The sequence below is a fragment of the Momordica charantia genome (assembly GCF_013281855.1).
Source record: "Momordica charantia cultivar OHB3-1 chromosome 2 unlocalized genomic scaffold, Mcharantia_2.0 BLBB01000002.1, whole genome shotgun sequence".
In the NCBI taxonomy this organism is placed as follows: Eukaryota; Viridiplantae; Streptophyta; class Magnoliopsida; order Cucurbitales; family Cucurbitaceae; genus Momordica; species Momordica charantia.
The window spans coordinates 2,713,010-2,728,922 of record NW_028275160.1 but is presented as its reverse complement, the minus strand read 5'-3'; the positions used below and the strand labels follow the sequence as shown (position 1 = coordinate 2,728,922).

The following is a 15,913-nucleotide window of genomic DNA, read 5'->3' as shown; positions in this document are numbered from 1 at the left end:
CTAAAACTCTATTTTTATCCCTCCTCGCATTCATATATAATTATTTTATTATTTTCAGATTTACTTAATCAAATGGATCTAACGACTACACATTCGTCACCATTTCACATATTTACTTTTAAAAACTTGGTTTTCGTTGAATCTATTGACTTTAAATTTTTATTTTATGATCACCTACTTACTATTTTACCAAATATCGAGGAGAAAAAAAAAAGCTGATGGCCGATCAGTTCTGTTTAAAAAAAAAATTCAAGAAACAACAAAATCTTGGGAGTCTGCTGGGTTTTGTGAAGCTGCAATAATGAATCAGTAGTTTAGTTTGTGACTGAATTGTTTTTTTTTTCCTTTTTAATTTAAGAAAAAACAGACAAGAACAGGGAATGTAATAAAACCCCAAACACACTGGAAAAATAAGATGTGTTTAATTCGGATTATTTATGTGCCCAAACAAGGGAATCCAACCAGTTATATTTTTATTATTATTTTCCAACTTCATTTATTTAAAATTTAAAAAAAAAGACCCAGTGGGCCCTCCTTTAGAGGGGGACAAATGGTATCCCCATGATGGCAAACTTGCAATTGGGGCATCATACGAATAATTACTTGCTTTTAACAAAGTTCCAATCCTCCACTCCAAACCCGAACTCAATAATATAATTACAATCAAATCAATGTTATAAATTATAAGTTTTATGTTTAAAATTTGTTTATTTGATACTAACATAAATTCGGTATGTCGATAATTTGGTATCTACTTCTTCTTTTGAGGTTAGAAGTTCAAATTCTCGTACCTCTAATTCGTTGTATAAAAAAAATTATGTAATGTGTATATATACTTTAAAATCTCATATTCAACTTTCAATTTCATGTATTTTTCATTTAATTATGTGATAGGTTGATCATAATAATCTAATTTGCTTAAGACATTTGTATTATTAATTAAGATTGACAAAGCTACAAATAGGAGACTACCGTACACAAAATTAATTATTTACGAGTTTATTAAAGTCTTTTAAAAATATAGTGACTAAATAGACCATTAAAAGTTAAAAGTTAAAAGGCAGTGACTTATTATATTAAACATAGAAATTTCATAAACTCAATATGATTTTTTAAAAACTTGTATTGACTAAATAAACGAAAACTTAATTTGATAAAAGATAAGATATTAAATAGAAAAAGTTAGAAGGGTGAGAAGTTTGTTGAGGGTGTTATAAACGTGAATAAACAAGATTCAAATCAAAAAAGCCCTTAAAACTTAATAATTGATTTAAAGTCAGAAAGAAACAGAAGTAAAACTCAATTATTCCATGGATAAATAAAACCAAACCAAATCGAACAAAATCTTGAAGATTATTTATTTGATTTTATTTTCTTGTGAAGATATTATATTTGAGGAACAGTGATGAAAATGCAGTGAAATGGGCCTGGTGGGCTGTTGTTGTCCCCTATGGGATTGTGAAATGTCTTATCAATGTAGGCTGCACCAAACATCATAGAAAATGGGCCGACATGTCTTGTTGGATAAGTGAGTGAGCTCTCTCATATTTCGTTGTTCAACTTTATGGCTCATGTCGATTCTAGGGCCCAATATCTATTCCACTGCCCCCTTCAACCTTCTCTCACTCTCACATCCCTACTTTCAAACATTTTTCTTTTGTAAAATATCCAAGCTTTAAGTTACGAGTTTAGTAGTGTCTAATATGTCTCTGAAATTTAAAATATGTCTAACAGACGATTGAACTTTTCATATAGTATTTGTTATGTACCTAAATTTTCAATTTTGTATCTAATAGATCTTTGATTCACTGTAGATAAAAAAACGACCTACTTAAAATAGGACATTGAAAATTTAGGGACAATTGAAGTATTCGTAATTTTAAGTGATTATTGGTTATGTTATACTCAAATGATATGTAAGGTTAATAGATGGTGGTTGTGATTACAGTAGATTAATATATAAGTCGATAATCAAGTGTGTAAATCATGATATATTACTTTGGTAAGGGTACATTTTTTTTTTAACATTTTAGAAAACAAAGTAACATGTTTTAATTTTTTCAGTTTTACAAAAATATAAGATATTGATTCTTTTAGTTTTTAATTTTTGTTAAGTGAAATTAAATTTATCATATTAAGGAGAAAAATCCCATAAATGAAAAGAAGGGAAACGTAGAATGTGAAGCAAAGGGATAGAAAGGGAAAAATGTGGGAAAATAGGAGGGCCCCGCTTAATTTGGTGAATAAATGAGGTGGTGTGGCGGGCAGGGGACACGTCCAAAAGAACGGTTGTTATTATTATTATTATTTTTTTCTTTTGCTATTAACGGGACCAATTAAAAGGACAATTATATGATAGGATCAAAATTAGTGATGTTCATTTTTCTCGAACCATAATAGAAGAATTTTATCCCGATCCCCTAAACGTGTCCCCACCCACCCTGCTACTTTTTTATAATGTACGTATATATAGATATGAAAAAAATTTCAATATTTACCTTCTATTCTATACTTATTATGATATGCATAATTTAACTAAGATGAAATATTATTTTATTTTATTTAGGTAGGTTAAGAAATGTTCTTTTAAATGAGACCATGTAAATGGAGATTTATTAAGCTTTAAAAAAAATTATTTAATTGAGAATTTATTAACAAAATAAAATAATAAATGAGAAATACATTTTCACAAAAACTCCGACACAATTTTATAAAATTTTATGGAGTGGGGGACATCCCTAATCAAGATGGGAAACAACTACACTACAATGCCCTATAGTTTTCCTCATGGGCCCAACTTGATTTCAATTCCAAACAAACTTAGGCTTATCTCCATTCTACCCCTCCCTGTTCTTCTACCATCACAGCATCACCAATGTAACAATTATTGGTTCCATGGATTTGATTTGTTGAACCTAAAACCATACCAACTAGAATAAGCAACTACAACAATATATCATTTGAATAACATTAAAAAATCTTTAAATCATTTGCCTAGTATACGACAAGTAGTGTGAATTGGGCAAAACTAAACATATTTATACAACACAACCAACAAACAACAATGGCTATCAACAAATCATGTTCGGCTGTCAACTTTGATGGCTCAGTCCTGCTTCCAAAGACGCAGAATCTGCCCATCTTTGGCTTCTGCTTGTCTCGGTTCCCATCTCACCAACATCTGTTCCCACAATATCATCTTGATCCACATCACTGCTACTCATTTCTGGTGTCCCAGATTCGGTTGCCGGAATCTGATCTTTATTGAGTTCGTTGCCACTGATTTCAATGGACGGGTTCTGGCGGCCGCCATTGTTGTCATCTTGAACTTGAAGTAAGCCGTAGCTGAGACTCACGTCTTTCCACTCCGTGTGCGCAGATAGATGCTCATGCCTTGTCAAGTAACGCTTTAGCTCCACTTTGAGGTTCCTTATCGGCTATTACAATAAGAATGCCAAGGTTAAAACTGAATTTCGAGCAGACCCAAAAGATTTCAAACAAATTCATGGAGATTCTTGCGAATAGATGGGCAATGGCCACGAATTCGAAACTGTAGTGCTGATGAACATGAAACAGGAAATAAGAAGATATTCTGCACTTGGATTTTTCAAAGACAAGATCCTCTGTAGTTTCACAAACATCATTATAAAGAATCTCCCCAATTCAATGGAGGAAAATCAAATGGGATCTTCTCCGGGAAACCCCAAACCCATATTGTCACCTTTATGTTTCTGATCTGAGCAATCTCTCCTTTTTATAGTTCTAATTATGGGTTCGGGGTGGGAGGAGGAATTAGCTAGAGACCTGCCACTCAGGAAAACACAACAGAAACACTATAGCTATCTGTCCAAATTACAGTCATTTAGTAAAAGAAGAAGGAAAAAAAAAAAACCACATTGTAAAGGATTTTGGAGATCACTTTTTAGTTGCCAAAATTACTTCCATTTAAAATGGTAATGTTTTAGTATAAAGTAATTCTAGAAATTCACAATAGCAACAGTGATTTAGGCAATCAAAGCACTACAGAGTAATTACCAGAGAAGCACTTAAAACCAAACATCAAATAATCCTCAAGTACTGGAGCTAAAATTACTTTTAAAAAGCACTTTAAATTGGATTTACGTTACCTCTGCGTTGCAGACATAAGCAAGGCGAAAGAAATCAGCTGACACAAAATGCTTCCCCACGGCCTCAGCCAATTTGATCTGAGCAACCCAATACGACGACGTCTCCATCTTGTCAAAACGGCAGTTACTGCATTTCTCCGCAGTATGGTAAGGCGTGCCACCATTCTTCAACTTCAACAAGCGAGGCACCGCCACCGGTGTCTGAGGCTCTACGACGTCGTTCTCAACACGCAGATCCTTGAGGGCCGTTCCTGAAGCTGGCTGTTTGATGCCAGGGCTCTTCTTCTTCTGCCTCGGATTTAGTTTTTCATTGATCTTCTGATCAGCAGTGACATTGACGGCGATCTGAGTTAATCGGGTCGATTTGAGTTGCTTCTTAACGGCCCCATTCGAGGGCTTAGCTAAGGGCTTTTCATTCACCGTTTTGATTGGTATGTTTGAGCTCCGAACAGTTCCGAAAACTCGTTTCTGCCTAACGATAATTACAATATTCAAAATCTACCGCAGCGGAACATGATTCTACGAGAAAACCTAGAAAGAAATTGAGAATAATACGGTGTGGTACCTGGAAATTGTTGGTTGATGAACGGGGATTTGGGGTGCCTCGGATACCGGCTTTCGGGTGAATTTCGGTTTAGAGGCAAGAGATTTCACTGCCGATTTGAAGCAGATTGAAAGAAATCAGAAATAAAATTGAGCAGAAATGAATGAAGAGAAAACGAAACGGATTAATACCTGGAAACTGAGTGGCTTTAGGATCCATTAATTGCAAGGAATCGAGGGATTGAAGTTGAATTAACGCGGATCTTCCTGCAAATCCAAATCTGTGGAAACAGAGGAGAGAGACGATTGGATGGAATTTTGAAAGTTCAAAAATAGAGAAGGGCGGCAACGGGTTTCAAAATTTGCTAAAATGGGCCGGATTCGAACTATTGTGGCCCAGTTCGGAGCCCAATATAGTTTTGGGCCGGATTTTCGTAGTGCTGCTTTATGGAGGAGGCAACTGGATTTGTGGTAAGAAAGCGGCCCAACTCATAGTTTTCCTCTGTGTAGGTAAATTTTCAGAAATGCCCTTTTATGCTATTTCATTTTCCAAATTGCCCTCTGAGCCTTTCTTTTTGTTATTTTATATGAGAGCGACGTCTCTTTGATGATGGATTAGACTATTTTTTCTGCTAAGAGGTGGGCTAAAATCATTGGTTTGATTGACTATCCATGGTCCAAACATATTATTTGTATATCAAAAATACACGAATGATAGCCCGCCCATGAGATAACGATGGATTAAGTCTTGGTCTCTCACTCAAATTTCTTTATTCCCAATATCAAGTATTTCAACTCTCAATTCTGTGACTCGACAAATACACGTAATCATTTCTTATTCTCTCTGGTTTTAGGGAGCATTCTGTCATTTCTCAATTCAAATCTATTAAAATTACTATCTGCTATCTATGTCACGGATAGAGACGACCTCGAAAATAAGGGTTTTTTTTGGGTGTAGGTGCATGTTAGACTCGTCAATTATTTTTAAAATTTTAGAACTTTGCATTAGTGGACGACCTACTAAGGTAAATGACAATAAGGTTTGGAAAAATGGAAGAGAAATATGCAGAGACCGACCATGGGCAGGTCTTTGTGCCAATCTAACCAACCATTTGAGTCTTTATTTTAGTGACTTTGTTTTATCTGTAATTCTGTTTGGCTTTATTACAACTATTTCTTAATATGAACATATTATTGTCTCCCATTCCCAATCTGTTGATGGAATTTGTAGTCCATGTCCTTACTCTCTTTTTTTTTTTCTTATTTTCCACGGTGGAATATCAGTCTCAGAAGTCTAGATTCATGTGACTTATCGAAAATCTACAAGTTTAAGTTTAAGTTTGTGCAACCTATACGATTATCAAATTTTAGTTTTGAATAAATAAGTTTACCTAATTTATGTTTGACTTTTCGATTTTGGCCTAATATTATGAGTTTTATGGGTTTTACTATTATATATACATATATATATATATTAATGGGTGTCCGAGCTAGTTTATGCGCACCTCGACTAATCTTACTGGGATAACCGTCTAACCTTACAACATTTGGTGTGGATAAACACATATATATTACTAATTCCTAAGGTAGGTGGATTGAACTTATTCTCTCTTAATTAATCGTAGCCCCTTTGAATCTACGATGGTTAAGTTTTATTCAATTTTGCCACGTCAAAATTTGTTGATAATTAAGAAGGTTAACAAGTAATATCTTAGGAGAAAATTTTATTGTTCTACGCTTATTCATTATTCTATGTAAATATTTACACTTTTTGTTCACAGCTTACTTTTTTCTTTTTTGAATAATCATTTAATGTTGATAAATTGCACTAGTTGTTAAAAGATGTAAATGAGGCCAGAGATACATATACGTGTGTTGTTGTACTAGAAACTTCCTTGTCCATATATTTAAATATGTTAATAAAACACCTATTGAATGATACCATATTTTTATAAACAACTTTTTATAAAATAAAAATTTAAGGATTTTCTCAAAGATTAGAAGCTATATTTGTAATATTTCTTAAAAACTCAAAGTTCTCCAAAATATACTTATATATATTTTCAGTACAACAAATGGGGTTGAGCAGTTGGTCATTTTTTTTTTTAAATTTAGTTAGAATTTTTGGGTGGTCGCTATCTTTCGTCTTCTTTTTTTTTCCCTTTTTTTTTTAATCTTAATTATGGTGATTAATTTATTGATCAGATCCCATAGGCGATAACACAAGTTAATATTTTTAATTTTAAGTTAATATTTCTAATTTTATTAACGTAACATATGATTCGTGGAATTTCAGGAACATAATTTTCAGTGGAGAAGTCTTGGTCCTGCTTCACTTTTGCACTCAATAAAACATTTTTAAAAGAAAGTCTAAGTAGCGTAAAAATTGATGGGTTTTGATTGTTAATTATACTGCAATTATTAACTTATTGGCTTACTTCAAATTACTTCTAGAAGAGAGAGGATGCTGATTAATTAAAAGAGAAAAATGTAATCTTTTTCAATATTAAAAAAATAATCACCCATTTTTTTTTAATACATAGATTATACCTTCAATAACTAACCACCAATTGTTACAGCTTTTTGTATTTTTAATTCAGTACATTATCAAAATAAAAAAATTCCAAATTTCTCATATGATATGCCAATGTGTCACTTTCTTGAATGGAATGATTTTCACCTTTTTTTTTTTTAATTTTTTTATTACTTTTTCTCCGTTTTTGACTCATTGCTGGTGAAGTGATCGTCAATGGTTTTCAAGGAAACAACTTAAAACTAGCAACAAGAAAAGTCTACCTTAAGGGCAGAGACGGAATTTTGTACGAGAATGAACAGAAAATTTACATTTTAACTTTTTTAATATAAATTTTTTCTTCCTATTTTGTCTTTTTAATTTAAACATTTTCATAATTATACTGGAACAATTTTATCATTCAAATATAAATTTTCCCTCCCATCTCTCCTCCTATTTCTCGCGAGACCCATGCCACTTCCTCCCATTTCTTTTTCTTTTTTTCATTTTCTTTCAAAATACTTTTTACAAATTCCACTTTTTTTAAATTAATTTTATCTCTCTTGATCATGTCAAATGGGGTTATATATATATATATATTAAAAAGTTTTAACTATATATTTAATTAGTTTTATGTTTTTATACTTTAAAATAAGACTACGAAATTTCACGTGCATTGTGTTTCACACTAGTAATATTTAAAAACGGAGAAAAAGCTTAGGAATAGAAAATGCTTAATTATGGAATGTTAAATAATTTATTTTTATCCTTGTTAAAGTATATTGAAATGTTGTTTATTCAAATAAAAATTCAAGAATGAATGACCAGCAAAATAGATCAATAGAATAAACATACGGATGTGGTGCTAGTCACGCATACTTCGATACGTAAATTAGAGTCAAGTTCAATGTGAAACTTAACTAAAAGTAGGGTTTTCAACGTACCTTAATTTTAGGTTTCTTCTTTTATTTATAGCCCGAAGAAAATCTAGATCTCCTTTTAAATAAGAACAATTCGAATTCCGTAAATCTCTGGATTTTCCTCTCAGTCGGCATTTGTTGAGTTTATGTCGACTTTGGACTAATTAGCTAGTGGCTAACCAGAGGACAAGTGATCACTTAGACTAGTCAAGTCAACCAACCAACTCAAGACGATTTTGTAACTCAACCAAACAGAGCGGATCAAAATGCGGGTGGTCGCCCGAGCCGACCAATCAATCCACCGATTGACCTTGGTCCTTGATTCTTATATCGATTCTTCTTCGTCAATCTCAACCTTTTGAGTTCTCGAGTGCCCGCTTGATATCCGGATTTAGTTTGTCGGGTTTTAGTCTTGATTATTCATTTTTTTATGTTTAAATATTATTTTGGTTTATGTAACTTCTTGGACTATAGTCCATTTTAGTTAATGTAATTTTAAAACTTCCATTTTAGTTTACATATTTTCAACTTTTATCTATTTTAGTATAAGTACTCTCAAAATGTCTTATTTGATCTTTATATCTTTTTATAAAGGGACCATTTTGACCCATTAATTTTCATATTCATCTCATTGATTTTAAACTTTTGAATTTTTAGTAATATGTTGATTAATAAAGTAAATACCATAAAAAATAAATAAAAACTTTAAGCAGGCCGAAAATACTATAAAACGAATAAACGATGCTATCATAAATCAGTACTAGAGATTATAAGAGACAGCAACTTAAACATTTTTTTTTCATGAATAATAATAATGCAGGGAAAGGTTTCTTAAGTTGACCGCAGAGTCGGGTAATTAATTTAAAAAAAAAAAAAAAAAAAACCTAAAAGAGCAGTGGGTCTCCTACGCCACAGTATTCTGCCCTGTCCAATACGACGCTGGATTGCAATGACACGACATCTTCAAGTTCAAACTATATTAAATATATCGTCATGTCGTTTTATTATAAAAGCATGTGAATGAGGCGTTGGCTTGGATTTCGTTGTCTCTCTCCCGTATTTCTTATTTCTCGCTTCAATTTAATTCTTTTTCTCTAATTAATAATTATGCTCATCCTTTTCTAAATTTCAATAATTATACTCTTTTTTTCCCCCAAAAATTATACTGTCTTAAAGATGCTTAAAGTAGGAGAATATATTATTCCATATATATTATAGGCGGGATTTTTGGCAAAGTATTAGAATATAAGTGGTTTCACTCTCGAGATGTGTATTCCAAATACTATATAAGAGTTCATGACTTTGAGTTTTATTTATTCTAATGGAAATATTTTTAAAATTTAGTATACTGACTATTATTTAAGTAATATTTGTTTTGAGAGAGTATTTTGTGTAAATAGAGTCGGAGAGAGAATTATGCGTGCTATAATATTTTTCACATATGAATTTCTTTTGTGAGTAGGAGTTTTTCTCCCATTTGGAGTTTTTTCACATAAATTCTTCATAAGAAAACTCTTGCCAATTGAATCTAAAAACCCCTTAGGATTATGCAAACCCCTAGATTACAAATGTTAAAACACACAAATCAAAACGATTTCAACCCGATAAATAAGTTAGAACGAATTTACTTTGATGATCAAAATCAAAATTATAGAAAACTTGTTTTTAAACTCAAGATTCAAATCACTCCATAAGAAAGCTCAAATTTCATTTATCTCATGACTCAATCTCAAATCTCTATTTTACAATGGAATAAGCTAGGCTATAGCCTCTAAAACAATGCCTAAAAGTAACCTTTAGACAATGGAAAACTCCGTAGTACATTGCTACCATAACATCCACTAACTCAAAAGTAACTTAAAATTAAAAAGATGAAAGGTTTAAAACTGAAAATACAATAAAATGAGGTTTAAATCCGAGAATTGAAGTCTTTGGTCACCCTTCAAAGTTTTTGTAACCTCATGATTGTAAATGAAACTTTACTTGAAGTAGCTACTCTTTTTATATGTGTTTCGGTTCTCGGGTTAGTTAGCCCATGAACCGACCGCTCATAATAAATGGATTGGTCTTCGGTTCCTTCCGCCATCCTACCCAATGAATTATTAGGATTCGTTTTCAATAGAATATTATGTATTCACGGGTTCCCTCGTTCCCATCGCCTCTCGATTAATGGTTAGGTCTTAATTCTATAATGGAGCCCTTAATAAAATTTGTTCTTGAGTCAATATTCTCAGTCTTTATTGTCTCGGGGCTCTTGACTTTTTTGTTCTATGAACAGATTCATAAGTGTAGTCATGATGACTGACTTGCACCAGATAAAGTTTGAGACGCATTTGAGTTCATTTAATGCAACTTGAATTCCTTTAATCAAATTAAACTCAAGTTTAATTTTAATGCAACTTTACTTCATTAGATGTAACTCGAGTTTAACTTAGCTTCCTCATAAATGAACTCCGACTGCATTTAATGTAATTCCATTGTTGTCAATTTGGACGTAAGATGAATCTCCAACAATTTTATTATCCTTGAAGCATGATTAAAGGTATGATTAAGACACTTTGATTCATAACAATCTTGTGCTTTGTTTTCTATATTGTTGTTGTTTTATTATAATTTTCAATTATTTTATATTTATTACTGCGATATAGAAACCTTTATCTCTTGAGGGTGAAGTTTGGAGGTTCAAAATTTCATATTCCAGGTAGTTTGAATTATATATTTAAATCAACTTTAATTTAATGAATTAGAGATATCCACTTTCCATAATGTTTAATCATCATCCCAACTTAAAATATATTGTTGATATGAAAAAATTGATGCATTAAAATTACTATTACTAATGTTTTTTAAATTCTCGTATCGTCCTTTTTTTAAATATTTGTATTGTAAGAATGTAAACGAAAGAAATAAAAACATAAACACATAGGATTACAATTTAAAATATACATAAATTAAGGGGGAAATAATATACTTTGGATATAATATTATTATATGCTGAATGTAATTTCAATTTAATCGTGTTAAATGCACGTTAATTAAATAGGTTTAAATAAAATTAAAAAAAAATCACTACAGTTGCAAGTAATATTCGGGAATAAAGAAATTCGGGTCCGGTCCAGGATTGCGGTCTAAAAAGGGACAATCGGTTCCACGTTCTACGCTCAGTTTTACGTGTCAACACGTGTGACGACGAAATTAAATTGCTGACGTGTTGAAGACTGATTCGTCATGATAGATACAAAATCCCTTGTGCTACTTTTGACTAAATTGGAGGACGAAAGACTTCAGAGTCAGAAAATCTGAATAAAACTTTAATTATAATTCCCAATCTCGTTTGATTTTTAAAATTTAGTATTAAAAAAAAAACATTATCGTATTGGTTTTGCCTACGGTTAGGTGGCTCGGCCGGCAGACCACATGGTTTTTCACTTTTTGGTAATTATTAAAAAATTATTTCATAAGATTTTGGGATAAAATTTTTGTAAAGCTATTTGTTAGTATTTCGGTGAGAGTTTGGAATCCACAATCTTTAGACTGTACACTTAAGTTATGTTGAAATTAAATAAATATGTAATTTTAAATATAATAGAAAGTTAAAAATTTTATAAAAATAACATTATTCAAATAAATTCAAATTTAATTTTTTTTTCTTAATCGAACTCTACCAAGATTATAGAACTATCCTTTCAATATCAACATTGAAAAATCTTTGTTTTTGTTACCTGTTTTGAAAGATTACGAACAAATTAGAGAAGAATATAACTATGATTATGCTAGTTGGTGTTTCTTTCTCAAATTATAATCAAGAAGGATTTAATTTCATTTATGATCCAACTATAAGTTTGATACGTGCACATGTTTTGATGACCCAACCTTAAATGGGTGGTCCTCCAAAAATATGGTACTCCCAAAGTTCAAGACGCAGCGATTTTGTGTACAAGCACAAGCTTTCCTTCATCTACCTATACATACACACATATTTTGGTAAATTACAGAGAAGGTCTCTTAGCTTTAACCATTATTTCAATAATACTACTAAATTTTAAAAATTTACATTTATACTTTTGACATTTCAAAAAGTTTCAAAACTATCTTCGTGGTCCGCAGCTCTAAAAGAAATATCCACATGTTGTTAAAATCTTAACTAGCGCCTGTATTACGTGGAAAGGGGGAGAAAATGTGGAAAATATGTGCAAAACATTGTAAAATATTTATGGAAAAAAAAATTTCATCCTTTTAAAAGGTTTATTTGCATTTCAATATTTATTCTTCCATTCTTTAACTTTTTTTTTTGTTATCTACTACTATAAATGTCATTTTTTTTCGAGTTAGATTGTGTCAACTTCTTTTCTACTTTTGTCGATGATTTTGTGTTGCGTGGGCAAAGAAATCTAACCTCTTATAATGAAAGTTCAACATAATATCTAATGTATTTGATAATTGATTTATAAGATTGATACGGATTAGAAGAAAGTTTGACCGAATTCCTAATATATAAACAAGTATATATCTTTTTTGATAGATCATATGGTGAAATGTGTTGTTTGTGAATGTCATTGTCGAATAAATAGTGATGTGTTTACATTGTTAAAGAGGACGTTGACATGAAGGAAAAGAAAGGTATATTTAATATGAAATGAATCTACCATCACAGTTTCAATAAATAAATAAATAAAAAGTACCATCACATTTCTATATGTGAATGTCCAATATCTTTTATAAGACCAAGTCTCCACGATTTTATATAGTAAAGTGATGCAACGATTACGTTAAATAATTAAAGTTTATTTTAATCTATTAATATAAAAATTGTCAGTTTGTCCATAATATAACTTTCGGTATTAAAGTATGAGGCACATGGTTCAAACTCTTCCAAAATTTTATTAAATTTTGTGTTAAAAATGAACGGAAAATTTTTATTGTTAGTAATGAAAATATTATGTGATATTTATCTGTAAATTGGAAAAGAAAATAGGACAAAATATAGTTAAAGAAGAGTCATCGTAATTCAATTGGTCAACACATTATTTACTCTCCCAATTTCACATTCTCTAGCCTATTGTTGAACTTAAAAAAATGTTGAAAGGAAAATGGGTAAAAATTATAGAAAATTGTAAACATTTAGAAGTATATATGTGACTTAAATTAAATTAATTTTATTTCAGACGAATAATGGCAATGAAAACAAATTTGAAGGTCTAAACTTATATTTTTACCAACAAATAAAATCTATTTACATGTTTGACTGTAATAATAATAATAATTAACACCATAAGTTAGACAGAGACTAAACTCATTACTAAGAAGTACTATATAAAAATTAAAAATATAAATACTAAAAATAATATGTAATAGTAGCCTATATTTTATTGTTCATATTATTGAAATATGGATATAATTTATACGACCTATTCAAGTTGCAAAAACGGTCAATTATAACACACCCATTAATATATATCAAATAATGCATGCTCGTCGTTTCCAATGTGTATTCATTTTATTCATTAATTAACTGAGCTTCTACTCGTTTTTCATTAGGATCCTCAAATATTTTTTCTTTTATTTTTTTTAATTAAAAAACTATGATCCCACATGACTTGCCCACTATTTATTTTTATTATGTACAAGAGGCGAGAATTATTTTCATACCCAACATTTTAATGGTAAATTCAAATAAGATGATGAAGATTTTAGTCAAGTATGGATCTATATTTAAATAAATACCATATCTTGTTATTTAAATTAAATAAATAATTGAAAAATCACTCAATAGGAGGATCTTTATCTAGCGTCTCTGAAACTTCAAAAGAGACCCTCTTAATTTTTGAAATCTGATAATTTTTTTCCCTAAATATGCTCCTAAAGTTTCAAAAATGATATTCTTCGTCATTTCTATTAGTCAATTAATGATAAAATAAATTTATGGGTCACTTAAAATAATTTAGAGGGATTACATGTATCCCTTTTCAAACTCTAAGCGTTGGAGGTAGATTTCAGCATACACATCGCAGGAGATGAGTGGGTCTGGAATCTGACACGTGGTTCCTAGATTCTATAGAAAATTACCCCAAGTATACATATCTTGGCTCATCCATTTGACTGAATCAAATACTTTCTTCGGTGGTCGAGCCGAACAAGCATGTTCATAATCCCTTTCCCACATCACTAGTTGAACCGATTAGCTTACCTCGACTCGGTCACACATCCAACACACTCCACAACAATACGCCGCGTTTCACGGTAACCTTAAAAAGTTGTTGAGGCGTTGTCGGGAATGCTGTTGGAGTCTTCACCTATAAATAGAACCATTCCGTTCATTTAGAGGTATGAGAACATTTCAATTCTCTCTAGATTTAGTTCGGACTTTTAACTACTTTGACATTAGAGTGTTCATTCTGTTTTGCAGGTCTTTAATGTGACATTCGGAGCTTTCTTTTATAGCTCATTCAAGCTGAATCGACGTTCGTGGAGAAGAAATTCAAATCTATAATTTACTTAAGAGAGAACTAATTGTTGACCAATTGAGATTTAATTTATGTTTTGTTTAATTAGGATGTGTTTAGAATCATTGAAGAAATTGCAAAAAGATATTAACATAATGAATAGATTGAACAATGTTGAGTTATAGTTTTTCTCTCTTTAAATACCTACTCTTGTTTTTTTTAACATTTTATTGGTCTTTTGTTTCAACAAAAAAAAAAACACCAAAATCATTTTTCTCCTGAATGTACTTCAATGAAAAAGTTTCTCCTCCTTGAGGGAGGGGCAGCTGGAAAAAATGAGACATGGGTTTGAATATGCACTTTGGATAAACTATATGTTTTTCTCAATATAGTAATTCAAAAAACAAATTTCATGGACATCGATATAGAGATTTTTTATCTCCTCATCTATTCTCAATTTTAATTACCAACGAAAACGTAAATGTAGTTTAAGTGATCGAGATGCTAAAAAGTATATATCTTCGCAAAAAGAATGGAGGCACTAATTAATTAAAAAATAAATTAGAATTAGTTTAAATTAAAATTTCGGGCAATCAAAATACCATCTTCCCAAAGATTAAAGTCATGGAATTCCGAAATTGACATCAACATCAAAATTAAAAAAACTGCAACACCTACCATGAAAGGCAGCCTAATATCTTTTGGTTTTTACAATATCAGAAGTGCCATTAATTGAGGTTTTTTTTTTCTTTTTTCTTTTCATTTTTTAATACGACATTTAATTGAGTTATTGTGGTAACGATGGATGATGATTGATTTGAGATGGTGGGAAAAAAAGGCAGCCTAATTTTTGAAAATGGGGAGACACATTTTTAAAAAAATGACATTAAGTGGGGTACGTCATGAAGTAACAGGGCTTGATTTGAAGGATCCTTGATTAAAAATAAATAAATAAAAACAAAATTAATTAAAAATATGATTAATTTTGATTACTCCTTTCTCAAATGTTTGTTCTGATTATCTTACCTTTAAGTAATAACTTGATGTATATTTACAAAATTTTTAATACAAATTCTATAGGTAATGAAAAATCTTTAATATATATCCTGATTATAAATGATTAAAAGACCAATAGTTACTTTTAAAAGAGTACAATACAATCAAATACAAAAACTACAAGGACCGAGATAAATTAAATAACCGGACGAAATAATATTTTAACCAATAAAAAAAATACCAAATAAAAAAATTCAGAGAGTCTTCCCTCGTCCTTGTGTGTCTCTTTTTCGCTTACGCGTTCTAAAGTCAAAGTCATCGCCTCCACTTGCAGTTTCAAGTTCCACCTCCCCGATTCAATCACTCTCTTTT

At 30.9% G+C, this 15,913-nt stretch overlaps 1 protein-coding gene across 1 annotated transcript; it reads right to left on the bottom strand.

Annotated features, from left to right (window-relative positions):
- Positions 1 to 2,944: 2,944 nt before the first annotated feature.
- LOC111011051 (uncharacterized) lies at positions 2,945 to 5,012 on the bottom strand. The gene is made up of 4 exons (XM_022284664.2): positions 4,863 to 5,012; positions 4,693 to 4,780; positions 4,128 to 4,599; positions 2,945 to 3,437 (listed from the first exon to the last, which is right to left on the bottom strand). Exons 1-4 carry the CDS (start codon positions 4,888 to 4,890, stop codon positions 3,093 to 3,095), a joined length of 933 nt encoding a protein of 310 aa, XP_022140356.1. The 5' UTR covers positions 4,891 to 5,012; the 3' UTR covers positions 2,945 to 3,092.
- Between the last annotated feature and the right edge of the window lie 10,901 nt (positions 5,013 to 15,913).

What these genes read in the sequence shown, in the direction of transcription:
- LOC111011051 (XM_022284664.2), bottom strand. Translation starts at nt 4,890, where the DNA reads ATGGATCCTAAAGCCACTCAGTTTCCAG. An exon ending in TAAAGCCACTCAGTTTCCAG is followed by an intron (nt 4,781 to 4,862) that starts GTATTAATCCGT and finishes TCAAATCGGCAG; the next exon opens with TGAAATCTCTTGCCTCTAAA. An exon ending in CATCAACCAACAATTTCCAG is followed by an intron (nt 4,600 to 4,692) that starts GTACCACACCGT and finishes AATTATCGTTAG; the next exon opens with GCAGAAACGAGTTTTCGGAA.